Raw genomic sequence first — 18797 nt, forward strand, 5'->3', positions numbered from 1 at the left:
GAGCTCATACTATTTGAATCTGGAGAAATGAATTCTGGGTGGCAGTTTGAGTACTTATGCCTCTAACTTCCTAATTTGCACCCACAACTGATCTATGCATGTGCAAATTCTGCAGACTCTGATGCCAATATAGTGAATACGGATGAAGACTGAATAAGCTTTTTATTTCAAAACCTCTCTTCTTCCAAACCACCTTATTGCTTATAAAGTTTTACATGTGTCACTTTGAAAGTTTTAAAACATTTTCATTTCAGAGACAAAGAATGACTGGAAAATCATGAGACACTTGTGCATGTTGAACTACTCATGCATGAGTAACTTACAGAAGTGTTTGCAGGAGCAGGCCCTTTTTGAATAAAGGCCTGATCCTTCACTAGTTGACATCAACTTCAATGGAATTTATATGGTGCCTGTTGCATGGACTGGATTGGAGAGAAACAAACAGGATTTTTTAAAAAATAAAACCTACTTTGACTTAATATAGATTAATACGAAAAGTAAAATCAATATATAGATTATTAATACCTATTATCTCTAATTATCCACGTGCAGCTTTCATGGTCAATAGATGAACAGAGTTTTCCTTCCACCAAAGGAGGCTGACTTTTCAATGCTACAATGATATGATCAGGAGAAAACTGTACTTGTATGTCATCTTTAGTGATGTCTTGTGGAAGATGAATTGTTACTGTCAAATCATCTTCAGTCTGTTGCCAATAATAGACCGGGTCTACAAATGGAAACACATATAAATGCAAAGTCAGTTACAAAATGCAAAGTATATCGGGGGGGAGGGAGGAAGAGAGAGAAATTTGGTAAAGTGTGTGTATTCACTTTCTACTCTGAAAACTTCATATGAAAGATATTCTGATCACTTATTAAAAAATAGAGAGGAACAGTTTTCTGGCTACCAGTAGGTATTTGACCAAAGTCCACTTGTGTCTCAGTTATGGAGAGTTACTTACACTCATGTGCACATTTAAATACGCAGGAGTACACTCAGCTGAACAATATAAATATGCACTTGTAGTTTTTTTAACATGGCATTTTTAATTAGTCATAACTTTATGAAATCAATACACAAATTAATTCAAATAAGCAAAATGCACTATGTCTCAGTGAGCATTAATCCCATTATCTAGGTTCAGCACCTTTTGAGTTATCTTCATGAATCCACAGTAACAGTGGTTCTTTGAGATGTGTTGTCCACATATATTCCACTTCTGATACATGTGCCCCATGTGTGTGAGGTCTCAATCTTTTTAAATGCTAGTGTTCACTGGGGCCATGCCTGCACCCAAGTATGCCCTCTGGCACACTGTAGCCAAGGGAATAAAGGGCAGGACAGCTGTAACTAGCCTTCAGCCTCCTAACTGCAGAATCCAGTCAGGAAGGAGGGCGGGTTGTGGAAATGAATGTGTCCATTTAGATACTGTATTAGGAAAAATCTAACTATAGGAGTAGTTAACGTCTGGAAATAGTCTTCCAAAGGAGGTTGTGGAATCCCCAATATTGGCAGTTTTTAAGAAGAGATTTAACACACACCTGTCAGGGATGGTCTTTTTACATGAACTGCCTCAGCACCAGGGGTTGGACTTGACTTCCTGAGGTCCGTTATATCCCTACATTTCTATGACAACAAATCACAAAAACCAGTTACTGTACTGTAAATAACAGTTTTGTTTTTGGAGTGGTTGTCCATATGGATTCCATTTTAGATGACTCATAAGAAGAGATCTCATGTTCTCGAAGTGGGTGCTCAGAGTCTAGTGAGCCCATGACTAAGACAGCTCCGCCAAAGTGGGCATCAGATCTGGAACCCTCTACCAAGGAGTAGTGATGGGTGAACGTGTGAACTGAACTCCAGGTAGCTGCTTTACAAATCTCGACGATTGGAAAGTCCATTAGAGAAGCAGAAGAGGCTTCTTGAGCTCTGGTGGAATGGACGCTAATCTGCGCAGAGGGTCCAGGCAAGCTATTGTACAGCAAAGGCTAATACAGTCCAACACCCATTTAGATAACCTTTGGGTGGTTATTTGTGACCTTTCAGTCAGCATGGATTTGTCAAGAACAAATAGTGTCAAACCAAATTGATAGCTTTCTTAGACAGGGTAACAACCTTTGTGGATGGGGGGAAGCAGTAGATGTGGTATATCTTGATTTCAGAAAGGCTTTTGATACTGTCTCGCCTGCCCTCCTTATAAATAAAATAGGGAAATACAACCTAGATGGAGCAACTAGGGCGGTACATAACTCGTTAGAAAACCATTCCCAGAGAATAATCATCACTGGTTCATAGTTAAGCTGAAAGGGCACATCAAGTGGTGTCCCACAGAGATTAGTTCTGGGTCCGGTTCTCTTCAATATCTTCATCAGTGATTTAGATGATGGCATAGAGAGTACACTTATAAAAGTTTACAGATGATACTAAGATGGGAGGGATTGCAAATACTTTGGAGAATAGGATTAAAATTCAAAATGATCTGGACAAACTGAAGAAATGGTCTGAAGTAAACAGAATTAAATTCAATAAGGACAAATGCAAAGTACTCACTTAGGAAGGATCAATCAGTTGCACACATACAAAATGGGAAATGACTGTCTAGGATGGAGTACTGTGGAAAGGGATCTGGGGGGTCATAGTGGATCACAAGCAAAATATGAGTCAACAGTGTAACACTGCAACAAAAAAAGCAAACATCATTCTGGGATTCATTAGCAGGACCGTTGTAAGCAAGACACGAGAAGTAATTCTTCCGATCTACTCCACGCTGATTAGGCCTCAACTGAAGTACTGTGTCTTGTTCTGGGTGCCACATTTCAGGAAAGCTGTGGACAAACTGGAGAAAGTCCAGAGAAGAGCAACAAAAACGATTAACAGTCTAGAAAACATGACCTATGAGGGAATATTGAAAAAAATGAGTTTGTTTAGTCTGGAGAAGAGAAGAATAAGGGGGGAACTGATAACTGTTTTCAAGTACATAAAAGCTTGTTATAAGGAGGAGGGAGAAAAATTGTTCTCCTTAACCTCAGAGGATAGGCCAAGAAGCAATGGGCTTAAACTGCAGCAAGGGCGGTTTAGGTTGGACATTAGGAAAAACATCCTAACAGTCAGGGTAGTTAATCACTGGAATACATTGCCTAGGGAGGTTGTGGAATCTCCATCATTTGGATATTTTTAAGAGCAGGTTAGACAAACACCTGTCAGGATAGATAATACTTAGTCCTGCCATGAGTGCAGAGGCCTGGACTAGATGACTGATTGAGGTCCCTTCCAGGCCTACGATCCTACAAAAACAAAAATACCACACACCTTTCTAATAGAATTAGCCTGTGCATATTTCTGGCTTCTTTTAGCTACAGCTTTGTGGAAGGTTTGAAATACACATCAGTGAACCACAGCAAATGATTTTATGTGAAAATAATCCACCAACAGTGTTTTCCATAAAATAGCCCACCAATGATCCTGATTAGGATACACCCAATAGGCAAACCAATATGACTACCTGTAGAGAGAACATTATTTTTTTTAAGAGAGGCCCTCTGTGCTAACTGGTACAATCACTCGGCATGTTGATGATGAAAACATTTGGAGGATTTTGTCTTCCTGCTGAGCTAGTGGTTGCCCTTCACACCACTGATCAGCGCATGATGAAGTTAGAATTCAATGAATGTCCCCTTTCCACAGATACTTACAGCTCAATTACTATCTCTATTTCTACATGTTTAATACTCATTTTTCATGCAAAGGCAATGAAAGCATGAATTTTGTGTGTCTTCTGCAGAGCAAAACTTGTCTCATCTCTAGTTGCAAGGCATCTTCTACAATTAAGAAAGGCAAACACCATACACAAAGAGAAATTACATACATAAAATAATATAAATATCTAAATCTCTTTGTCCAGGAAGTAAACATTTACAATGAAATTTAAGACAGTGGAAAAAAAATATTGTAGTGACATATGGAAATTCATTAAATCATCTAGCGTTATTATTTTGTTACAATAAAGGATGGTTTCGTTACAGAAGTCTAGGAAAACATGACCAGAACAAATATTACCTTTCTTTTTATCTGCTATTTTCCCATCTTCCTTTTTTTCAAGCTGATTTTCCTCATCCTGCATAAATTTGAAGGGTTTGTAGGAGACAATCATTAGACCATCCCCATCTGGCTCTATAGCTGCATAATGAGGGACTGACTTTCCTTGGAGAACTCTGCGCTTGAAGATCTCATATCTTTGATTATCTGTAAAAGGAATACAAAAACAGAAAAGTAATATTTTCTAGGAGGAAAAAATTCAATTATAAATGTGACAAATGGATTGTACCTAAAAATAATATATAGCCACAGTCAATTCATAATATTGCAGCCCTGAAACAGCAGTTCATCTCTGTCCTCGATACCAGAGATCTGCTACACAAACCTATATCCAGCAGCCATAGGAGACTGAAATTAATCAGGATTGAAATTAAAGCCCTGTAATCAGGTACACTGTAGGTTTTCCCACCTATTTTTCTAGTCTCCCACATTAGCCACTATTGGAGACATGATAAATAAAGGACTAGATGGGCCATTAGTTTCTTCCAGTATGGTAATTATTTATCATTTGTACTTCTGTATCACCTAGAGTTCCAAGCAGGAATTAGAGCCCAAGTGTGCTAGACACTGTACTACCACCACAAGAAAGACAGTCCCTGCCCCATGCAATTTACAATCTTAACATATGATGAACCAGAAGGTGGGGATGAACAATGGAATGAGGGAGAACAAGTAACAGTGAATCTAATTTGCTATAATGAGCAGTAATCACAGCATGCCCACTGCTTACTCATTCTTAATAATGCAGCATAATTCTTGTTTTCTCCACTACTACATGGAATTCGGCCTTGCTATTGGAAAGTTCTGTTTTTTAGCTTTTAGAAATGGGCTTCTGCTTTCTTGTTTTTGTCAAATTTAAGGAAATTTTAATTTTTAATGGTGTTTGGTCATAAATTCAGTTGTCTTCCATGAGAAATACAGAGCAGAATACCATTTTCAATAATAATTTGCAGAAAATTATATATGCATGGCCAGGTATTTAACTGATAATGCCTTTTACAGATTCCACACAAATCCTGGTTAATGCTAACTGGCCCTTCTTAGTGCAAAATGCTTATCTTGTCCAGCATTTGTACAAAATGTACAGCTAGCAATCCATCCCATGCTGTGCTTCCAACAATATACATTGAGACAAACAGAAGCATAACATGCTTCCCTCTCTGCCTCAACATCTAAATTCACTCAGCTCAATCGTAACTAATCACTTTTGAACAACCATTGATGTCAGAGAAGCTAGCTAAGTATTTTAGACTTTGTTCAAATTCTCTATAGATCATTTATTTCTATTTGTTTTCGATACTCCATATTTAACTTCTATTTCCTTTCATATTAGCCTACTTACAAGTACAATAGTTTATTACCTGACTAACTTAGAAGTCACTGGAAGTAGAGATGTGTTATACAAGGACACATTATTATTTCTCAAAATGTAGTGGTATGGTCTGTTTTTAAGAACAGCAAATACACCAATATGGGCAAATATTTCAGGTCTGCCAAACTTTGTATGCCAAGGCAGTGTCTCAATATAAAGGTTAGACAGATCTTTATACATATGAAAACTGTATTAGAATACATAATGACACACAAGCTAGATAAGTTCAGGCGTGGTCACTACTTGATTATAATGAACCTTTGGTCTGACCCACTATTGCTGTTCTTACGTCCAAGGAAAATTAAGATACTATTAAAGGAAGTAACACCGTACAATAGGTGGCACAATTCAGTAAGAGTCAATATAGATAGGTCTATATTTCAGTTTAAAAGCAAGTTCTCAGAGATGCTGTTACTATCCCTAAACTTGCAATAGTTGGTTTTAAGCCACATGACTCGATCTCTGTACTGATATGTGGTACAGAGGATATCCCAAGCTTTTTTGAGATTTGTTTGTACACATGATCATATCTTGCATTCTTACTGAAGTAAATGTCTTGCTTGCCTTCCACTAAAGATTGATCAGAATTCATCTGTGTTCCTCATAGTTACAAACACCAGAGTTACAAACTCATTTGGAACCAGAAGTACGCAAATAGGCAGCAGCAGAGACCAAAAAAAAAAAAAAAGAAAGGGCAAATACAGTACAGTACTGTGTTAAATGTAAACTACTAAAAAAAAGGAAAGATTAAAAATATTTGACAAGGTAAGGAAACTGTCTGTGCTTGTTTCATTTAAATTAAGCGGGTTAAAATCAGCATTTTTCTTCTGCATAGAAAAGTTTCAAAATTATAAAGTACCATGTTCAGTTGTAAACTTCTGAAAGAACAAGTATAACGTTTTGTTAAGAGTTACGAACATTTCAGACATTATGAACAATCTTCATTCCCAAGATGTGCTACTGTAATTAGTTAGCTTTAAAAACTAGTAGATGAAAGCCTACGCTGTCACACAGGTTTAACCTGTAAAGCCATATGTAAAAAAACCCAAAAATGACTGAACTTAATAACTGGACTGTAACAGACCACGAATCCCAGTGATGATTGAACCTCATGATATTCTAAACAAAAAGAGTTCTCAGCCATGCTTGCAGCTGTTTTTATCACGTCACACTGACATAGGCTGGGTCTACACTAAAAAGCTAGACAACCCAACTATATTATTAAGGGGTGTGAAAAATCCATACCCCCGAGTTATGTAACTAAGCTGACCTAATGCCTGGGGTAGACAGCCCTAGGTTGACGGAAGAATTCTTCCATTGACCTAAACTAGTACCTCTCGGGGAGGTGGATTACCTTCGCTGACAAGAGAACCTCGCCTATTGGCATAGGTAGTGCAGCTGCTCGGCAGTTCTAGTGTACCAAGGGTAGACAAAGCCTCAGATATTCTAGGCTTCAGAGTGCTGTTTGGGGTTATTGTGTATGCTGGGTAGATTGTGCCAGATGATGTGTTGATTGGTGTGAGTGATAGTTGGGTGCTGAATATGGCAGTTAAGGCAAATAATCTAACATCAGTGCAGTCTCCCTCATACAGCTCATGAAATTGTTAGCTGTAGAGCAGGGGTTCTCAAACTTCATTGCATTGTGACCCCCTTCTGACAACAAAAATTACTACATAACCCCAGGAGGGGGGACACTGAAATCTCAGTCCGCCCGAGCTCTGCCGTCCTGCCAGAGTGGGGAGGGGGGGACAAAGCCAAAGCCTGCAGAGGTGGGACAAAGCCCAAGGGCTTCAGCCCCAGGCAGGAGACTTGTAACCTGAGCCCTGCCACTCAGTGGGGCTTGGGCTTTGGCCCCGGGTCCCAGCAAGTCTCACGCCAGCCTTGGCAACCCTATTAAAATGGGGTTGTGATTCAATTAGGGGTCCCAACCCACAGTTTGAGAACCACTGCTGTAGAGTAAGAGTGGGGATTGATTGAGTTAACGTTGACATCACAATGGTTAAAACTCTTGGCGTGGCCTAGGAACATGCCTTACTGTAGCTGTATACTACATGGGTGTAATTCATAAAGCCCAAATGGCTGAGAATTTAAAAATTATATAGTAATAGACTTTAAAATGCAGTGATGATTCAACCTGGTGATAGCTCTCAACCATGCTTCCATCACATCACATTGATTCAAAGTACATTCTAGGCTTCTGAGTGACAATCCTAGAATTTTATTATATAGATTATAAAGCATGTATTGTGGTTATCTACTTAAACATGCTGTCATCTGGTTACCAAAAGATGTTTCAGAGGTCTAACAAAATATAAAAAAACCTATCAAGCAATTGGACCATAAACAAGTGATATTTACTAGTGTTAAAAACAAAAGCAAAAAACAAAAAAAACCACACACGCACACATAGTTCATTTGCACATAAGGCAGTCAGAGCTCTGACAAATTCTCTCTCTACTGGGACACATCTGATACACAGAGAAGCACTACAGACATATTTTGACTCAGATACCAGATACATTAGATACCTGGAAACTAGTTAAAACAGAGTTCACAGTCTAAACTTGGCATTTCCTCACTTTTTGTTTTGGTTTCTATTAGGCTTCACATCCTCTGATTTATACAGATTTAGTGATTATGAATCAACATTCCTTATGAAAGGGTAGAAACACACTTTTCCCTCTAACGGGTAACAAATATAGAAATTTTCACACAAGAAAAAATTTACACACCAAACAGTAACTATGTCTAGACACTTCAGTGTGTGTGAGATCTAGATTTATATCTTAATTTCATCCAGTCTATCAAAGTAGTGATATGAATACATTTTCAAATGTGGACAACCCCAGATATGAGCAGTATAATTAATAAGAAAAAGAAAAGTTTCCTATGATATTTAAGGGAAAAGAAATATGTATACTGACAAAAATGTGATTAAATAGCAGTTGCTCCTGATTTAAAACCTTAAAGTTTTGCCACTGATCAAGTTTTATACTTCCTTCTAAAAAGGACAGTACTATAATATTTGTTCTAGGTTTAGAGAATTTAATTGCTTACTATAAAAAGATTGGTTGAAAGATTATAATTTTTCTTATTAAATTTTGCTGCATGCTGAAGATTGTAATTTAGTTTTCAAATGCTTAATCACACCTTTTTCCATCATTGAACTTTATAATTAGAATATATCAAAATTATTCTTAATGAAATGTTAAAGGAACAATGCTAAGCTAGTGCAATACACATTCAGGAAATGCAAAAATGTAAGAAAAACGTAAGTGTGACAATGTTGCACAAGGAAAGTGTATGTAATATGGCCAAGTTAACGAACATCTACCTGTATTTCCTAATCTCTATGAAGCATGCATAATTCTTGAGTGCAACAACAGCACTCAAAGAAGTGCATAGTTAACAGAGCCAGTAGAGCAGTACAGAATTTATAAGCTCTGTACAGGTGCATCTGAACTCAGCCAGGAGCCAGTGGCGGATTAGTCACTGGGCCAACGGGGCCCATGCCCAGGAACCCTGGCCAATTGGGGGGCCCTGGAAAAGGGCTTTCCCGCACCCCGACCTGCTCCACCTGCCCGGAGCTCCTGTTGGGGAGCGGGGGAAGCCCCTGCGCCCCGACCCCTATCCCCAGCAGGAGGGCGGGATGGGAGGGGGAGGGAAAACTGCATGCAGAAGGAGTGGGGAGGGGCCCCCACTTTGCTCTGGCTCAGAACTCAACAAAAGCTTAATCCACCTCTGCTAGGAGCAGCTAGCAACCTGTTTCCCACCAGGACAAGGGGGATCAGTTATTGGTCTCAATTGTATTTACCCAGGATGTCAGGGGAACTAGAGATACCTGTGGATCACAGGTCAGCCAGGGAGTAGCTTGAGGATATAGCACACTGACCACAAATTCCTAGTTTTCCCAGAATCTTAGAACATTAGATCACACATGTAAAAATAAAACATCCCAACTAGTGGAATTCAGGCAGAATGAAAAAGAGGCCAAGAGGGACGATCAACAGGTGGGAACACCCAGATCAAAAGAAAAGGGTTGGACAAAGAACATGCATCATCTGAGCAGTGTGCACAAGGGCAGCATGTCTGTCCTGAAGGGCATACCTCACAACTAAATTAAGTTTTCTACTGCAGATGGTCTGCACACAGTTTTCAAGTGAGCATGACATTGTTCAACCAAAACCATCTCTGAAGGAGGACTTCCGAACTTTCACTCTTGAAATTTTTCATATTTTCATCCATATATTTCTATGATACAGAATTTTCTTCAAAGGTGGCAATAAAAAGGAAGTATCATGATCCCCCATCTATCAAAAAATTACTTTAGGCTTTTGTATTGCCTCAATTCAACTTCAGATGGATGTATTTATTTATTTTAATCTACAAGTCAGGCATCCATCACTTTGAATTATAATTTTTTTTTTTAAAAAGAGAAATACTGTTATTTCTTTACAATTTAAGTTTGCTTTTTAAAACTTCATAGTTATTTTTGTATTGATTGTAGTTAGAAATTGTTGCCAGTTTATCATTAATGTTCAAGGATGGGAAGGATTTCCGGTAACCAGAGTCTTCAATCAACAGCATCACATTATACAGCAATGAAACAAATAACGCAAGATACATTTTTCAGTGAGTTGCAAATTATCTACATCAGTCTCAATTTCAGCTACTTTATCACTCAAATTTATTCACCAAAGGAAACTTATCAAGATTTCCTTTTCCAGTGCAAGCTTTCCCTTATCAAAACCCTAAGATTTCACATAAATGTAATCTCTTAAGGTGGCAGGGCAATCTGTCATTCTTGTAAACTTCAGATTCATAAAGGCGTGCAGAAATATTCACCAAACCAATGAGACATTCATTTAACATCCCAGGAGTTCAGAGTCCAAGCTGCTGCTGGGCTTTTCATTTTATAGAAAAATGAGGGAACAACAACTGGGCCATGGATTCCCACAGCTCAGAAGCACACAATGGTACTGAGCATTTTGACAGGTACTGGATTCATAAGTGTGTACAGTACAAACAATAAGAGCCATATCCCCATGAAGAATGCCTATTGATGGAATGAACTGAGTAAAGGCTACAGCCATAAGTGTGTAAACATTCAACTATTGAATGTAAACTTTCAATTATAAACCAGCTAGTGACATTGAACATTTTTCATTTAAATAATGTGATGACTAACATTAAAATTTCTTGTATCGGGTTCTTAAAATTAATGTGTGTAAAGCACTTTGAAGACATAAGGCATTATACAAGTGCTAAGTTATTGAAGAAGTGTATGTTGCCTAACTTCAAAGTCGAAAGGACTGATCACTACTTCTTGCTGTTTTGTCTTTTAATTGATAAAAACCTTGTTACACAGAAAATTAACAATTATACTTTGTGTTACTCAGCTACATTAAAGTAAATAATATAAATGGCTCTTTGAAAGAGAAGCAAAACCTATTTGAGAAATATAGTCCATGTATCATCTACAGTAGAGCTGGTCAACATTGTGGAAAATGGCTTTTTGTAAAAAAATAATTAATTTTAATACAGAAAAAATTCATTTGACAATGTTCTGGTTTTCTGACAAGACCAAACCAAAAAGGTTTGGTTTTTGGAAACTGATTAATTTTCTTCAAACTTCACCATAACATTTTCATGCATTTTTTATGAATAACTTGGAAAAAAGAGAAAGAAAACATTTTCAGCAAAAAAATTGGATATTTTCAACTGCCTTTAATCTACAGCCCTCTTGCAGAACCTTTTCTTCAAGGTTATCTACTCTGTAAACTTTAATTGAGGGTAAGAAGAGAGGCACAAATTATTTTATTATAACAACTATGTTATTTCCTGGTAAAATGAATTATTCCAATTCCATAAAGTATTATCTAAGCAAAAATATTTTTCCATATATTTCTAGTGGTGTACATAAAGTTAGAGTAAGATTATCATTTTGGATTTCCATAGTTGACTTCAGTTCTAATATTTTGCTCTTTTTACATACACCAAACTTATTAATGGAAAGAAAATCCACATATGAAAGCAGCATAGAATACTGGGGTGAAGATCAGTGTTCCCTCTAAACCAAAGGTGGGCAAACTACGGCGACCTGTCAGACCTTTTAATCTGACCCTCAAGCTCCAGCCGGGGAGCGGGGTCGGAGGCTTGCCCCGCTCTGTTCGTGCCGTGGCTCCACGTGGCTCCCGGAAGTAGTGGCATGTCCCCCCTCTGGCTCCAGCTAGGGGGCTCCGCATGCTGCCCCAAGTGCCGGCTCTGCAGCTTCCACTGACCGCTGGCGCTGCACCTCCATGTAGAAGCCAGAGGGGGGACATGCCGCTGCTTCCGAGAGATGCTTGAGGTAAGCGCCTCCTGGAACCTGCACCCCTCCCCCCCACCCCTCCCATGCGCCAACCCCCTTGCCCCAGCCCTGGATCCCCCTCCCTCCCTCCGAACCCCTCGGTCCCAGCCTGGACCACCCTCCTGCATCCCAAACCCCTCATCCCCAGCCCCACCCAAGTCTCCGCACCTCCAGCCAGAGACCTCACTACCTCCCGCATCCCAACCCCCAATCTCATGAGCATTCATGGCCCGCCATGAATTTCCATACCCAGATGCGGCCCTCAGGCCAGAAAGTTTGCCCACCCCTGCTCTAAACCATGGTCCTAAATTTCAGTCTCTTTGCATAGCTGTATGAATACTTCTTACAAGATTATCAACTGCATTCTGAGGTCTCCCCTGCTAAGCTATCAGTGAAAGCTCTGGCCACAAGGTAGTGAGACAACTCAGTGGAGAGCTAGCACACACAGCACAGCACGCTGAGCTCCAAAATCACTGATTAACAGGATGAAGCTATTCTCCACACTCTTGTTCACATGCTGCAGCATGAAGTCGCCAAGGAACTTAATGGGCAGGGGCTAGAACTCAAAAGGTCTAGAGCGCCTCCTTCTCATGTCCTCAGTGCATGGATTAATTGGAAGTAGACACAGGGAGGATACAGAAAATAAATTGGGTGTGAGGACAGTAGGTGCCAGAAGGGAAGGGAAGAGATTCGACAGACGGGAAACAGATTAAGGAAAATATGAAGCAGCATTATTAACACTAATGCTACTCTTGGTCACCTCAGCACAAATTTAGTAATATGATGCTAATCACCATGCAAAAAATAAAAAATAAAATAAATAAAATCATATGCACAAGTACTATCCAGAAGTCACCCTTTGTGGAAGAGCAAGCAAGGCCCCCTTTACCACTTATTCTGTACACTACGCAGAATTTAATTTAGGAAACGTGGACACACAGGTTCCCTCCACAATTGGGCTCCATAATAGCCCCAAACAGGTTGAGGTTAAGGGTACTGAGGTTAAGGGTATATAGGCTACAGACCTACCCCTAGGGGGAGTCCCATATTAAACAGGGGCATATGGAAAGACACTGTTGGCGATCTCCCCAACAGCTGTATGGTGGATTATTCACCCCAATCCCTGCACAAAGCCAGTTACTCTGGCTGTGCGTGAGAAGGTATGAATTTCACACACAGTGAATCTAACTTCATTAAAGTCCATCTGCGTTTCAATTTAGGGCTTGGCTACACTTGCGAGTTACAGCGCAATAAAGGAGCCCCGGGCACACTAGCTCACTACCCGTTCACATTGGCAAGGCACGTAGAGCGCTCTGACTCCACGGCTGGAGCGCTCCTAGTACTCCACCTCTGTGAGTAGAATAACTTTTGATGCGCCCCCGCTGGAGCGCCCCAGCATCAGTGTGAACGAAGTGTTGCATTATTGCGCTCTGATCAGCGTCCAGAAACATCCCATGATCCCATAATTAAGTCAAGTGGCCACTCTTGTCATTGTTTTGGATGTGCCCTTTAACAGCCGGCATGCTTATCTGCTGCGAGACAAAGCAACCATTACTGTGGAATGTGTGTGAGAGAGAGAGGCGGGGGAGAGAGGGAAAGGGGGAGGTCTGCTGCTGTCTGAACTTACAAGATAGCATGCTGACATGCTCTCAGCCTCTCTCTCCCCCCACATACACACAACACACTCCCTGTCACACTCCACAAACATTTGAAAAGCATGTTCCAGCCACTTGCATGCTGGGATAGCTACCACAATGCACTGCTCTCTGTGGCCATTGCAAAAGCTGCTAATGTGGCCACGCCAGTGCGCTGTCAGCTGTCAGTGTGGACAGACTACAGCGCTTTCCCTACTGCGCTCTACAAAGGCTGGTTTAACTCAAAGCGCTCTAAAACTGCAAGTGTAGCCATGCCCTTAGTCCATGGCCTTGCATTAGGAGAGGGTTGCGTGGACATCTCTTGTTGCATCAAGATGCAGACTGTCTACACATTAGTTCTTTAAAATGACCATGGAGAAAACTGAAGACTCTCAACCTTTAATAAAGAATATAGTACAAAAGCTTCTAAAGCTCAGTACAATAGAATTGGCTCCTTCTGCTTACATAGATTGCCTTAAAGCAGATGTGCCATCTTAAATGTCAATGCTGGTAGGTAACATGGTATGGTAACACTGCACTTTCCTGTTAACACTGGTGGAGTTTTCAGCATAGTGGAAAAACTCCTTTTTTATGAGTAGATGATTTCTTATACTCTCACTAAATGTAAACCAGGATGAGCACAGAGTTATGCACAGTTAGTCACACAGATGGGACTACAAGGGATATATACACAAGTATGCATTACTCCCTTTATTCCTGAAAGCTGTACTTTAAATTAAGCAGGAAAGAGGGGACAAGGAAGATCTTTACCCCCCCAAAAAGTACAAAGAAAAACAGAAGCCAATACAAAGAAATTTAAAAGTCATTTAACTAGAACATATGGAATGAATAAATCTTTACACTTCTGTATCAACTTATCAGAGGACCTCAAAGCATTTTCGTAAAAATTAGAAACAAAAATTGAAGTTAAACTAGAAATAAAGATAGTACAAGGAAGAGGAAACAAAACCAAAAGTATAATCAACTGAAACAGATAAACAATGCAACATTAGAGCTAAATTCAGCTGAAAATAATAGCAGGCTTTCTTTATAAGCCCTAAATCCTAGCTCTGAAGTAGGCCTATCTAGCCAAAAGAAATTTCAGCATAAGAAGCAACAAAAAAAAAAAAAAAGTCAACACCCCAAATGCAGGTAATACTCATCCAGGAGGAGGGGAGGTCATAATAGTCATTTCCTTAATCTCATGCTCCAAATTGCAGATTCTCAACTCCTTTTAAAATCCCCACCTCCCACTCCTATGACGCAAACAGGATTTAATGTAGATCTTGGCTGGAATAATCCTCCCACAGTGCCCAGCTGAGATTTACTGGAGAGGTGAATCATCTAAGATACTTCTTTATAAATTCAAAAAGCTCCTCTCCTGCAACCACTGAATTGCTGCATGGGGCCTTCATCCTAATCTTTAGAGTGCTTCAGCATAGTGATAAGGAAGGAGGAGATGGAGAATCCTCCTCAACAATACCCAGACATTTTTTTTATTACTACTACATCTTCAGGCCATTTACTTCACTCTTAACTGACAAGTCATCTAGAAAAGAGTCTGCTCCAATATTAAAACATTTAGAGACCTCATAAGCATGTTCAATGGAATCTAATTCCCTGAGAACTAGGATACTATATATGGTAACAGAGCTGAGCAGAATCAACTAGTCCAGTCTTGTTAACTCATATCTTCTGCATCCAAGAGGTCTAAAGTCTATTATGGACCTGAAGGCACTGAGATGCTATTTAGGCTGCAATGGACCCTTAGATATTTGATCTGGGAGAAAAGGGGGGGGGGAGGGGAAGAGAGAGAAAAGAGAGGAGAAAGAAGAGTTAACTTGTTAAGACGGGGGGAAGATGGAGAACCAAGATGACAGAAAAAAGTAAATTAGCTGCTCTATCCTTTAGTTATAAGCCAGGATTAATTAAATTCTTAAAACTTCAAAAATGCACTCTCCCCCTAGCCCTAATCAGTTACTGGTCGTCTTGTATTCTGAAACATGGGGTCTTAGAGTCCTTATAAAAGTTACCCTATTTAATGCAACTATAGATGTTTATATTAACTCATTCATCTAGCTATCTTGCCATATATATCTATACTTATATACTTTGTTGGATTTTACTAAACTCTTGGCTAAATTTGCTGGATTTTACTAAACTCAATGAGTTCCACAGTTTAATCACTGTATACAAAAATCACTGTCAGATTAATTAAATGTCTCCTTGTTCTTTTTATTATAGAAAAGATTAAAGAGCATTCAATATTCTCTCTATATACCATTGATTTGTATACCTATACTATGTCCTATTATATTCATTTTCTAATCCTAATTTGTAAATCCCTTTACCATTCAAGTTCCAAGCCTCTTAACCAGAGGCTGAAAATAGTACCTAATTGTTCAGTGGTTTGGAGCTTGGAACAATGGTTTGCTAAGACTAAGGTGAGAAGACCTAAATCATTTTTATTTGGGACCACTCTGGGAGTCTGCATTTTACATCTCCACATGTGAAGTGCTACTGCACTAACCTGTTCTTCTAGTCACCCACATCATATGAGCATTTGTACTGTTTAGCCGTTAATTGGCCTCAGAGATATTCAGCAATTATAGGTTCACATTCCCCACTCACAACTCAAATTGGGAAAAAAAAATCAAGATAGAAAACTGAGTTAAAGTTTTGAAAAACGTAATTAAAATAACTAGAATTGTGAAATGACTAACCATATACAATAATTTTTTAAAATAGTGAGGTTTCAGCTTTTCAAAATGTCTGCCAAGAATATAAACATAAAATACTCACCCTCTTGGTCTACTTCTGTGATTGTAACCCATTCCAAGGACACATGGAAGCCACTTCCTTTTGCATCCAGTTCATCTTTTTCTACTCGAAGCAGAAGCCCAGCTACTGAATGCACATCTGACTTTACAAAGGAAACACTGTGGGCTATAACAAAGGGACTCCCAAGTTCTTCATTAAACATAATCTGTAAAGCAGAAAGAAGAAAAAAAAAAGAAAGAGGTTGGAGGGGGAAGGGAGGAGTCCATTGTAGCTACTTTGCTATCCACTAGAAAAGGAATGAGTAAGTTGACTGAAGCTACCCCAAGGATTTCACTGCCAACACAGATCACTCAGTGACTTCCGCCTCTGGTTTGTTCGTCCTGCCTCCTTTGCCCAGATAGTTTTGACATTCTTTTTATTATTAATTTGTATATTAAAGTAGCAGCTAAAAGGGCCATTATGCTAGGTACTATGCAAACCCAGTAAGATAGTGGATATATGATTTGATGATTTTGATAATAAATCAATCAATTTTGGAAAACAAAATCCGACTTTTAAAATAACCTTTTTTGGTTAACGAGTTGTTTATCATTAAATTCTGAAGGGTTCCTTTACTAGACAACTGTAGAAAACGGTGTATGATAAATGCCTATTATTAAATGGAGGAAGAGGAGGAAATTAATCATTTTAAAACTGCTGAGATGAGGGAGCACCTTATTAAAATCTGTGAGTGGAGTTTGGGGCAGCCCAATCTGCTCCTGCATTTTGCTGAAAGCTGATCAGAACTGTCTGATCTAGTTTAAATCTTGAATGATACATTCATCTGGTAACCACTGTATTAGAATGTGGGATTGTTGCACAAAAGAAGTCCAATAGTTTGAGTCATTTAAATTGATCCAGAGATGGGAGCTACAGTAATAGAAACTTTGGTTCTGGAGACCATATCTTTTTATTCTGTCTCAGGTCAAACAAGCACTTACTTAGCACAGTATCAAAATGTTGATAAAATTGATCAAGACGAAAAAGGACATGAAGATAAGAATGTTTTAATTGCCTATACATCTATACCAGGAACCAGTGTAATAAAACAAAAGGAATTAGAATTGCTCGTTTATTAACAAAAATTCAACCTAGTTGGTACGGCTGAAGTCTGGTGAGAAGACTGGCATGACTGTAATGTTAAAATCAATGGTTATAACCTGCTTAGGAAGACTGGAGTGCACAGAAGGGGAAAGAGAATGGCAAACTGTTAAAAATGAGATTACTGATTTCCAAGTCACTGACAACTTGGAAGAAAATGATCTTGCATGCTGACAGATAAATGTCATAACAAATAAAGCACAAGACGTACTATTTGGTGTCTGCTACAGACCACCAAATCACACTAGAAAACAGGATGACTACCTCCTTAAGCACCTACCCACAAGATGGAGAAAACCCATTGTTCCATGGTGCTTCACATTGAATAAGCAGTCACTGAATTTTAACAAGCAACAATTGTCCCTAGTCTATCAGTAATGGTGGCACACACATATAAAGACATACGCACACACACAGGGTATAATCTTCTTGAACTACCTCAGTCCTAGAAATTGTGAGATGAATGTGGCACAATTATAAATACTATGTCATTCCCCATCATCCATGGCACCATACAAACCCATTCTGTGGGCACACAAAGCATCTCTGAGTTCTGTTGTGCATGTGAATACTGTTCCAGTAATGACAGGGACCAGCAGTGTCTTGGATCCATTCCTGGTGAAATTGCTCAGCTTTGGCTTAGCAGACATTGAGCAGTGCTCAGCAGGCCACAATAATGTGAACAACATTGATAACATCGGCATCCAAACAGTTCTGAAGGCAGTGCCATCTTGATTTCAATCTGCTAATCCCACATTCCACCACCATTTTACAGTTACTGAACAGGTAGTTGAACCTTCTTTTTGCCAGGCCTTCTGCAATCAGGTTACAGATTCATAAACTATGGCAAAAAGAGGTAAGCAGGGTCCACTAGAATAAAGTGGGAACAGTTACTCCATTTATAACAATGTCATTTGGTAGAAACAATGTCGCATCTTGTTCATGAAGGTATAGTCTCAATCTCCAGAAAACACTGGAACCGTGCACCTTGCTAGTACATACTATGCTGGTGTCTCTGACCTTGCCTCTCTGGTTGTCCAGGGTCTGCAAAATGAACCACCCTTGTGGTTTATGTACTCATGTGTTCCTTGCAGAGAGGAAATTCTGGGCACATAAGTCCCCTCAATAGCCCCAGGTCAGTCTGGGAAGCCCATTCTCTCAAAGCCAACAATGTTCCTGAAATAATTGCTAACGCCCATCCTGTTTAGGTAAATCACAGTCATGATTGCCTCACAAGCCTCCACAACCACCACCCTATCTCTTGACTTGCCAACACCTAGCTGGTTAGCCACAGACCTGTAACAGGCTGGGGAGGCTTCTCTCTGGTGGCTATAGAGACCCACTTCTGAGCTCACATGGCCTCCTCATGCATGTGTTTAGACGCTGAAGGGTCATGGCAAGCTGATTACCAGAATGTCTACT

The 18797-nt window shown here is 39.5% G+C and overlaps 1 protein-coding gene across 1 annotated transcript in view; it reads right to left on the reverse strand.

Moving 5' to 3' along the window:
* Positions 1-18797, reverse strand: part of NUDCD1 (NudC domain containing 1) — a 119099-nt gene that overhangs the window by 45216 nt on the left and 55086 nt on the right. The window contains exons 4-6 of the mRNA XM_005287275.5: positions 16257-16440; positions 4061-4246; positions 526-730 (exon numbers count right to left, since the gene is read on the reverse strand). Coding sequence (XP_005287332.1) covers positions 526-730; positions 4061-4246; positions 16257-16440 — 575 coding nt within the window. The remainder of the gene's footprint in view (positions 1-525; positions 731-4060; positions 4247-16256; positions 16441-18797) is intronic.

Source organism: Chrysemys picta, chromosome 2, assembly GCF_011386835.1.
Source record: "Chrysemys picta bellii isolate R12L10 chromosome 2, ASM1138683v2, whole genome shotgun sequence".
Lineage (NCBI taxonomy): Eukaryota > Metazoa > Chordata > Testudines > Emydidae > Chrysemys > Chrysemys picta.